The sequence below is a fragment of the Prionailurus bengalensis genome, chromosome X, assembly GCF_016509475.1.
Source record: "Prionailurus bengalensis isolate Pbe53 chromosome X, Fcat_Pben_1.1_paternal_pri, whole genome shotgun sequence".
NCBI classification, from domain to species: domain Eukaryota; kingdom Metazoa; phylum Chordata; class Mammalia; order Carnivora; family Felidae; genus Prionailurus; species Prionailurus bengalensis.
The window spans coordinates 57,556,715-57,566,395 of NC_057361.1; the positions used below are offsets into that span (position 1 = coordinate 57,556,715).

Consider the following 9,681-nt stretch of genomic DNA (forward strand, 5'->3'; position numbering starts at 1 on the left):
CTCAAGGATAGGAAATGGGCAAAATAACTGGAGGAGAATAATTTCGTATAGCTGTCCAATTTCCAAAGTTCAATCACATTCAGTATCATTTGATCTTCCCAATGGCCTCTGAGGTAAGCAGGGGACGGATTCTTCATCCTACAGATGAGGAAACTCGGGCCCAGAGATGACAGATTGTTCCATGTCCTATGGCTTGAGGGTGGTGGAGTATGAACTCCAAGCACACAGGATCTCAAGGCACCCAGTCCTGTAGGAGTCTCGATGCCAAGAGATGGGGCTGCGTGAGAGCTAGAGAAGCAAAGCCATGATCAGGGATCCTAGGCCCTTAAAACAGACTACTTGGGGCACAATGAGTTTCAGAAGAAAAGCTTTTTATTCTGTCCATTATTTTCCTCAGTACTGATGCTGAGTGAGCATGGGAAACCTCGGGGTACTTCTCTCTTAGGGCTTTCCCTGAGCTTTAGGACTATTTCCCTTGTAATCGCAAGGAAAAATCAGAGAAGTGCTGGAAGGAGGAGAGAGATGGAGGAAGAAGACGGGTCTAGAGAACAGCCAAATGGACAGCCCCGCCTCATATTGAGGTCTGGCCAAATCGGGAATAGGAGGCCCATAGGTGACTTTTGTCCTATTTCACAGGTTCCAGGCTGAGAAGCTGCTGGGGATGTCTGTCAAACTATCACCAGTTCCTGGGTCTCTGAGATGCCAAACTTGGTCTTATGCTGGTCAAACAGTTTGCGTAGGGCATCAGTATAGAGTGCGTGGTATTTAGCCACAGTCTCCTGGCTCGGGTTCTCAATCTTGGGCAGTGGTAGAGGCTTCCCAACTGCCAGAGGAGACAGAGAAGGAAAAGGGGAAAGCATCAGAACAGCTCACTCCTTAGAATGGGCCTCGGCCCTCATGCCCAGTTTCTCCCCACCCTTACTGCAACCATGCCCCTTATCCTGGCCAGCCTCTCTGCCTCCAGACACAGCCAAACCCAAGGCTCAGCCTCAGAACTAGAGCCTATATCCTAGATGTGGCTGCCAGTGGAAAGGCTCACTCACCAATGGTGGTTACAGGCTGAGCATAGGGCAGTAAGCCCCAGGAGTTCTCAGTGAAGCCACGTCCATAGAAAGCACAAGGGTAGATGTGTACCATACTCTGGAACCACTTCTGGAATCGATTCACCAAGCCCCCAGGAGTGAAAATGTGCTGACTGTAGAGGTCTGCCTCCCCAAAGGCATAGGCAGGGATTAGAGGCACTCTGCAGAGGAAAGGTATATACTTTGATGGCCAGAAAGGTAGGTACCCTGCTGAAAGCCAGATGTGCTACCAGTGGTCCCTAGGTCTCCCTATAGGTTTCTCAGCACCTAACTTAGCTGGGCCTACGTCCAGACTAAGTGTGAGGGCCCCACTGTCTACCCCAGGCTGCCCGTAGGGGCAAAATATCAGTAAGCTAAAGGAAGCAAGTCCCAGACCCTCCTGTGAACCCACAGGTCTGAAACACTAGAAGATAAGACCCAAGGGCCATCTCATTTAGCTTTCTTCCCTTTAACCCACACAGTAATGTTGGTTCTCTCTGACATGAGGTTACAGCCTTTTGTTGAGGTACTTTCGTATAGGTACTGGCCCAGATGAGAGGCTTGTGTGAGGCAGAGCAGCTCAGGGCTAGCCCTCTAGCCTTTCTTCATAAGCAGAAATGCCTCCAGGACATGGCCCAGTCTCTAATCCAACACAGAAGCAACTTTCTACCTCCCTTTTTGGATATAATTTCTTCAAAACCCCTTACTCCTTCCCTGCTAGGCTTTTGGAGCCCTTCTGCCCATTCTGGACCAGAGGTGTCCTTACCCATGCCGAAGGGCCATGCGTACAAAGCCAGTTCGGTTCTTCAAGACCAGGGTGGTAGAGCCTGGAAGGCTGTATTTGCACTCAGCCAGGCCACCAACCACCACAATCAGCATGTTGCCTGTGCCTCTGTGGGTAAGCAGAAAGTCCATGGAGGATTGGCTCACAGAGCAGGTCCCTGGTAGGCAGAAAATGCCAAAAGCTGATTAGCCACTTCCCACACCTCCTAACTTTCCTCCCTACATCTTCAAAGAGGGGAGAGCCTCACATCAGGCAGGTGAGCCTTAGGTAGCTTTTTAAGACCAGAGAGGATCACTGAGTTGGCCTTGCTCTCACCCATTCCCCCAACACTTCTCCCTTAAGGAACCATGTTTCCTTTGGCTTTACATCCTAGGAGCCAACTCACCTGAAGACATGACATAGTCTCTGAGCAACGGCACCCAGAAAAAGGCTCCCAGTGTGAGAACATAAGGGGTGATACCAGGAAAGATCTTGGAGAAGCATAAGCCGTTTGTGGCAAACTGGCCAAACCACGAGTGGGACAAGACCCCGTGAGGATGGCAGACAAGGATATAGTTGTAGCTGGGGGAGATATCATGAGTCTTCAACAGCTGTAGAGGAAAGTGGAGTCAGAAGGGGCATAGCCAAGGAAGAGTATTCCTCTTTATGGCCAGAGACCTGGAAGGGGAAAGGGCTGCTGTGTCCAGCCACACAGGTTGGGTAACACACAGCTCCAGGGGGCATCATTCATGTGGGCCTCAATGGGAATGATGCCCCCAACCTCCACCCTGGCCCAACCACTGGCATTGGAGTTGGGGCTGGGCCTGGGACCCAAGTGGGGATCTGGGGCTACTTACCCTGAGGGGGAAGTAATCACAGTAGTGTTTCCACAGGCGCCAATTCCTCACAGAGGTAACCCGGCGGCCACCTGAAAAAAGAGCCAATGTAGCCAAGTTTTCCCCACCCCCACTGTCTTCAGAGCCCTTGTCAACGAGCCACAGGGGGGCCCCTCACCCCCTACTGTTTCCTGGCCTTGTGACAATCAGGATGGGCTATGTCACATTCGGGCCAATTTGGGACAGGCCTGCATTTCTGCTTTATTAGCTGCCTTTCCCCTAACCTACTCCAGTTCTGATCTGGGCCTTTCTAGCACTTTTAAAAAGACCCCCTTCCCTCAGCTTCTCTAAGCCAGGTAGGGACAGGCTTGAGGACTTCTTGGGAATTGGCCAGAGTCTCTTAGAACTATAATAAGAGAAGAGGAAAAAGCCTGTGGCAGGTCGCAACACAGCCCCCAGGGGGGCCCCTACCTCGCTCAGGGGTCTTCCAGTCATAAGCCAGCCAGGTGAGAATGAGCACAGTGACCAGCCAGTACGATGTGAATACCACCAGGTACAGGTTGACAAAGATTACGGTGATTACTGCAGGGAAGCCCAGCCCAGAGTTAATGAATTATGAACAGTCCTTCACACTTGCCCTCCCTCTTGGGGTCTCTCCACCTCAAGGTCACACACACACTCCGCCCACATGCTCACTCAGTGCTCTTGCTTCCTCTCCTTAGCACATGGTCTCTGTGTCCACGTCCCCAGCCCTCCATCTCCTCTCTATCCTTGGGAACCTGCTTCAGGTCTGGAAAACCAGATGTTTTCCTCTCCAGCTGTGGTCCATGCAGTAAGCCCTCTACTCCCCAGGACCTGCTCCAGCACTGCTCTGGGCTGTGTTCAATGGCAGGGAGCCAACAATGGGTCACATTGATCCAACCACTAGAGGTTGGGAGTCCTGGGACAATAGAGCCAGGAGCAGTTTTCCTCCAACTCACATTTTCTTCTCCAAATCTTCTCTGTGAGGCATCGGTGGAGGGAATACAAGAGAAAGAGAAGACCCAGTATCAGCCAGGTTGGGAGTACACAAGTTCGCAAACGAGAAACAAAGGAAAGGGCAAGGTAGGACAGAATCAGATACTGGACTGTGTCAAGCTCCAGTAAGACAGGAGCACTGTAAGGTAGAATAATTAGGACAGACTTAATGGAGATGAGTCCTAGGGAGCCGCACTCACTTAGAATTATTACCAGACTCAGTTTTTAAAACAGCTGTGAATGAGACTGTGTGAGAGAAAGTGGGTCAAAATAAAGGTTAGAAAAGACAAAATACACTTCCAACTGGACATGGCAGATTGAACACAAGTTTTTATCTTTTTTTTAATGTTTATTTATTTTTGAGAGAGAGAAAGAGAGTGTGAGTGGGGGAAGGGCAGAGAGAGAGGGAGGCACAGAATTTGAAGCAAGCTCCAGGCTCTGAGTTGTCAACACAGAGCCTGATGCAGGGCTCAAACCCACAAGCTGTGAGATCATGACCTGAGCTGAAGTCAGACTCTTAACTGACTGAGCCACCCAGGCATCCCACAAGTTTCTATCTTGACTCCTTGCTGAGGCCTCGCTAAAGTTACCATAAGAATGTTTTAAAAAGTATAGATCTGCAAGAAGAAAAAGAATTAGAGAGATACCAACAAGAGTGGACAAGAGATACCAGCAAAATGTTTGCATGCTTGAAAGTAGTTGAAGGAAGGAGTAAGTGACTTCAAGGAAAGAAAGCTGAAACCTAGTTACCTGCAAGGGGAATGGCTACAAGAGCAAGCCTGTTTGTTGTAGAAAATATAGGAAAGACTCACAATTTGGAGTCATTAGATGTGACAAAAAGCACTGTGAGGCACAAGGCTTGATTGAAAGTCTATCAAAGAGGTAGTTAGAACCCCAGGTCCCATCCCCACCCCTACACCATTGGACAATGGGAGGACTATTCTCTGAAAAATTGAACCGAAGAGACTCTAAACTCAGACACTTATAGTAGACACAGCTAAGACATTCTATATGCAGCCAAATTGTGAATCCAGTATGAAAGAATAAGGACCATCTCAGACATATAGTCTCAGAGAGTTTATCTCCCATATCTGTTTCTCAGGAAACTACTGGAGGATGTATGTGGTCCATCAAGGTAAGAGAGTAAACCAAGACAGAGGAAGGCATGGGATCCAGGAAAAAAAGGAGCCAATGGAGGAAGAACTGACCAGGGCCAGGGCTAGGGTGAGGCAAGCAAGGTGCTTAGGACACAAAATTTAAGAAGACACTCTCAGGGTCAGGCAAGTACTGACCGAATACTTGCACAACCCGGAGAGTAAGCACCTTCTTAAATTATGCACCCAAGGTACTTCAAGGGCCCTGGAGGTGAGAGCTATGTGTAAGACCAGATTGTAACAGGAAGATGCTGGGCTCCAACAGCAATATCCTCAAGGAAATAATGGGGGACGGGAGAGGACCTTACAGATTCCTGATGTGTTCACTGATATTGAGAGATTAATGTCTGTGGAGAGTTTGAAGATGAATTGGTGTAACTAATAGATAGATAATAGAGCATAAACAAAATTTAAAATGAGGCAATTGTAAGTTCCAGAGAAACAAAAAATTGTACAAGAAAGGAAATATACTCTCAGTACACTAAATGGCTCACCTAGGGATATTCCTAGTCATAGGCATTTAACCAAACCTGTGCTACAACAATCTCGGGAGGATGAAGGAAATGGACAGATCTAGCAATAGTGTATAGAACCAAATTCTCATCTTCCATATTAGAAAGTCAGTGACAATATCTAAAGTTGTTAAATCAGAAACTAGCAATATTTAGACATTTTAAACAGTAAAATGTAGACACGTGGAGATAAATACCAGAAGACAAAACTAACAAAGCTGAAAATGGCTACCTCTAGGGAACAGATGTAAGGGTGAAACAAAGGCCAGCAGTTTTTAGCTTTTGATATATTCCTTATAAAACTATTGGACCTTTCAAGAAATAGAGTCATGGGTCTAGTCCAGAGGACACCTCCCTGTTTCCCTTGGGCTTTGCTCAAACCAGATGGTGTTGGGGACATCTTGTGAGGCAATGTGGCCTCAGGCAGAGTGCCCTGACAGTGAGATGAATCCTGGCTCTGCCATTTACCATGAGTCTGCTCTCAGACTGGTCACTGAACTTCATCTGCCAAGTGGGAATTACACTACCAATGTCTGCCTTATCTTCCTCATAGACTTATTGTGAGGGTCTTCTCTCAAAGCCTTTAGGGTCCAAAGGGATATGATTCCATGAACAGAGTGAAGAGCTTGGAAGGTTCCAAGGGGCCATTTGCTCCACCCACCCCATGTGAGCTAGCAAGGGAAGGGGGAGTGCTGGAACCCACATTTCCTAAGGCCCAGGCCTAGAGCCCTCCTGCCTGTTCCATACTACTTCTCTTTATGTCCCACAGGCAGACTCTAATTAAGACCTCTCTGGGACAGTTTGCCCCCTGCACTCATCTCCCTTTCTGTCGCACACCTCCTTCAGCCTCCTCTGCTCCACCTCAAACTGGGCCCTAAGCCCTCCGTCTTGCCTTTTCCGTTTCTCTTGCCCATATCTTCTGATCATCAAGCTTTATTAATTCTGTTCCAATTTCTCAAATCTCTCCTTTTTTTCCCTCTTGTCTCCATCCCAATTACTACTGGTCTGGTATGAATCACTACCGTCTCTCACCTGGATGATTTCAACAGCCTCTTCCTATAACCAATTTGCTACACAGAGCTATAGTGATCTCTTGAAAACACAAATCTGATGCTGTCGTCCTGTGCCAAACCCTATCATGGCTCCACATGGCCCTCAGGAAAAAGTCCAAACCCTATTCCTTAGTTTACAATGCCCTGCACCATCATCCCCAAACTGCCTGCTTCTCCAGTATCCTTTCTTCTGTCTCCCATTCATTCACTCGATATGGATTGGGCATCAGTTCTGTGTCTCTTGCCCCTCATCCCGCTTAACCACTGTCAGCTCCTTGAATGTTTTTTGCTCTCCCTCATCCTAGCCTTGTCATGTGTCACACCCACTCTCTGCCCTGAACACTCCTCCTTCTTCACCTAGTTCCTATTTGTGCTTCAAGAGTTAACTCATTCAACAGAAAAAAATGGGCAAAGGTTATGAATGGGCAGTTACCAGAAATTTTAAATGAGGCAATTATGAATTAGACTGCACCCTGGACTAGCATGTGCTCCAGGGACACATCCAGATCCAACCTCCCAATCAGCATTGAGTGAGCTGAGGCAAGAGGTAGGGAAAGAAATTCATAAGCTAGAATCAGGCCCTTGTGGGCTCAATTCCCAGTCCAGTTACTCTGCTTCCTAAGCTGTGTGATCTTGGGCAGACCACTTACACTACATGTACCTCAGCTTCCTCATCTGTACAATGGAGATTATTTGACACATAAGGTGCTTAGAACAGTGTCTGACGTGATAAAAGGGTGCAATTAATGTTAGCTAATGTGAGTGTTAGCACTTATTATGTATGTGTGGCTATTGGTATATATATTAGCGCTTATTATGTATGTGTGGCTATTGGTATATATTGGTATATATATACCAATATATATATATACCAATATATATATATATGCCAATGTATATATATATATATACACACCAATAGCCACACATAGATAATATATATGTATATATTATATATATAATATATATTACTATATATATAATACTATACTATATATAATAGTATATATTATATATAATTATATATAATTATAATATTAATATTAATTAATATATAACTAGTTATATAAATATATAGTATATATTTATATATAATAATATAATAATAATATAATAATATATTATAATAATATAATGATAATAATATAATAATATTAATAATTAATATTAATTAATATAACTAGTTATATAAATATATAGTATATATTAATATATAATAATATAATAATATATATTATATATATAATAATATATAATGGATATATAATTTATAATTATATATAATTATAATATATAACAATTAATATGTAATACTATGTAATATATAATACTATATATATTATGTAAATATATATATGTGTATTATATATATATATAGTATTATTATGCATAATAATAGCTTCTACATCATGAAGCTGGTGTGAGGCTAAAATGAAGAAATATGTGTGAAAATACCAGGTACAAATTACCTAATACATATGAATTTCTTTCTGCTGGTCTCTTCCTGCTCTGATTGCTAATCATTCCTAGGTTAACACTGCTCTTTTCAGCACAGAGGGGTCCTGGTGCCCACCCTAGGCAGGCCTCCTAGCCTCCCATTGCCTGTCCTCTAGCCCACGCTCCCTATTCACTGGCAAGCCCCAGACTCCCAAGGCCTACCTGCAGTCCTTCCCAGATATCTTACAAGGTCATTTGGTTCACACCCTTGCCTCCAGCTAGTACTCACTTAAACCACCTGACAAGTGAGAATTTTTTCCCAGCCCCTCCCCCTCCCACAGGGATGCTTTGCTTCAGCACCTAGAATACAGTGGCCAGCATCTAAGTAACTCACAAAGTGTTTGTGGTATAGATAGTAGCGGAAAAAATGGCTGGATAAATGGATGAATTGCTCTGGACAAGAGGTTTTCAGAGCCTTCGTCTGCCACCAGGCTGCTATTCCCCACTGGTGGTTCATGAACAGCTAAGTCCTTTTGCAGCTAAGTCCTTTTCCTTGACTAGCCTCAGTGAAACTGCCCCACATCTTCCCAAAACATGCCTGGCATGCCCCAGCGTAGACCCAGGAGAGCTCCCCATTCACGCTGCATCAAGGCTCGCTTGCACACACGCATATGCACCCTTGCATAGGCACACACCTCTATGCACACACACACACACACACACACATACACACATATACACTCAGAGATTCCATGAGTACCACCACCAGGCACGTCAGGCAATGCCTGGGATGACCCGGGTTTTGGCATTCAAAATCCTGCTAAACCCTAAAACCCCTCAGTCCCAGGCATACCAGGGCAGTTGGTCACCCTACCAAAGGCTGAAGACTCACCAATAAGAAAGACACTTAGGGGCCACTGAAAAACAGCAAAGACCTCCAGGGCAGTCTTAAGGTCCTTCTTAGAGGGCAAGAACATCATCCTCGCGGTCTCCAGAGACTCCAGGTGAGTGCTGTTCCTTTGGTTTCCTAGGCTTGATTGCTCAGGAGCCTTCAATATTTCCTCTCTTCATGCTTTCTTCTCCAACCCCTAGCTAGTCTCCACCCCCCACATGACAGCAGGGATGCATGCCGCCTCTGCTTGCCCAGCTCCTTCCAGCAGTCTACCCACATGCACTTTTACCCACTTGGGCACAGCCTAGGCTGAGATTGTGACACCCCCTTGCACACCTGCGTAGAGAAATGCAGACGAAGCTCTGGTGTGGGAAGTGAGTGGGAGGGGGTTTTGGGGCTGATGAGAGGCCTCCAGAGCCAGTGTCATTGGTGGGGAGAGGCAGGCAGGGAGGAGCCCAGGGCACCCACCTGCCTGGTGGCCTGCATTTCCATTCATGACACCCAGTCGTGTGTGCATAATCTCTCAGTGACAATGTGATTGCAGGGGAGGAGAGAGAAGGTCATAGGTCATGCCTAGAAATAGCTTTGGTCTTTGGTCAGTCCAGGAGAACTCATTACTCCCCATGAACAGACATCAGATATAGGTCTCTGAGCATATGGTAGGTGCTGCATGATTTTTTTATTGAATGAATAAATAAGTGTAAGTACATATCAAATTATTCTGTGTAAATAAAATTCTAGAACAGACAAAAACTAACCCATCGTGAAAAAAATCAGAGTAGTGGTTGCCTCAACTAGTGAATTGACCAGGAATGGGCATGATGGAAATGTTGGGAGTGACAATGCTCTCTATCTTGATGGAGCTTTGAGTTACACAGGTGAAATCAGGGCACCTGGGTGGCTCAGCTGGTTAAGTATCCAACTTCACCTCAGGTCATGATCTCACGGTTCATGAGC

General features: G+C 45.7%; 1 protein-coding gene across 2 annotated transcripts; it reads right to left on the reverse strand.

Moving 5' to 3' along the window:
• Window positions 1-354: 354 nt before the first annotated feature.
• On the reverse strand, window positions 355-8,984 carry AWAT2 (acyl-CoA wax alcohol acyltransferase 2). 2 transcript variants are annotated; one of them, XM_043570220.1, is made up of 8 exons: window positions 8,725-8,906; window positions 3,641-3,661; window positions 3,132-3,242; window positions 2,682-2,752; window positions 2,231-2,435; window positions 1,828-2,002; window positions 1,044-1,243; window positions 355-823 (listed from the first exon to the last, which is right to left on the reverse strand). In XM_043570220.1, exons 1-8 carry the CDS (start codon window positions 8,810-8,812, stop codon window positions 669-671), a joined length of 1,026 nt encoding a protein of 341 aa, XP_043426155.1. In that variant the 5' UTR covers window positions 8,813-8,906; the 3' UTR covers window positions 355-668. The 2 variants fall into 2 exon arrangements, with proteins under 2 accessions (XP_043426155.1, XP_043426156.1); XM_043570221.1 differs by lacking the exon at window positions 3,641-3,661 and having other exon boundaries at window positions 8,725-8,984.
• Between the last annotated feature and the right edge of the window lie 697 nt (window positions 8,985-9,681).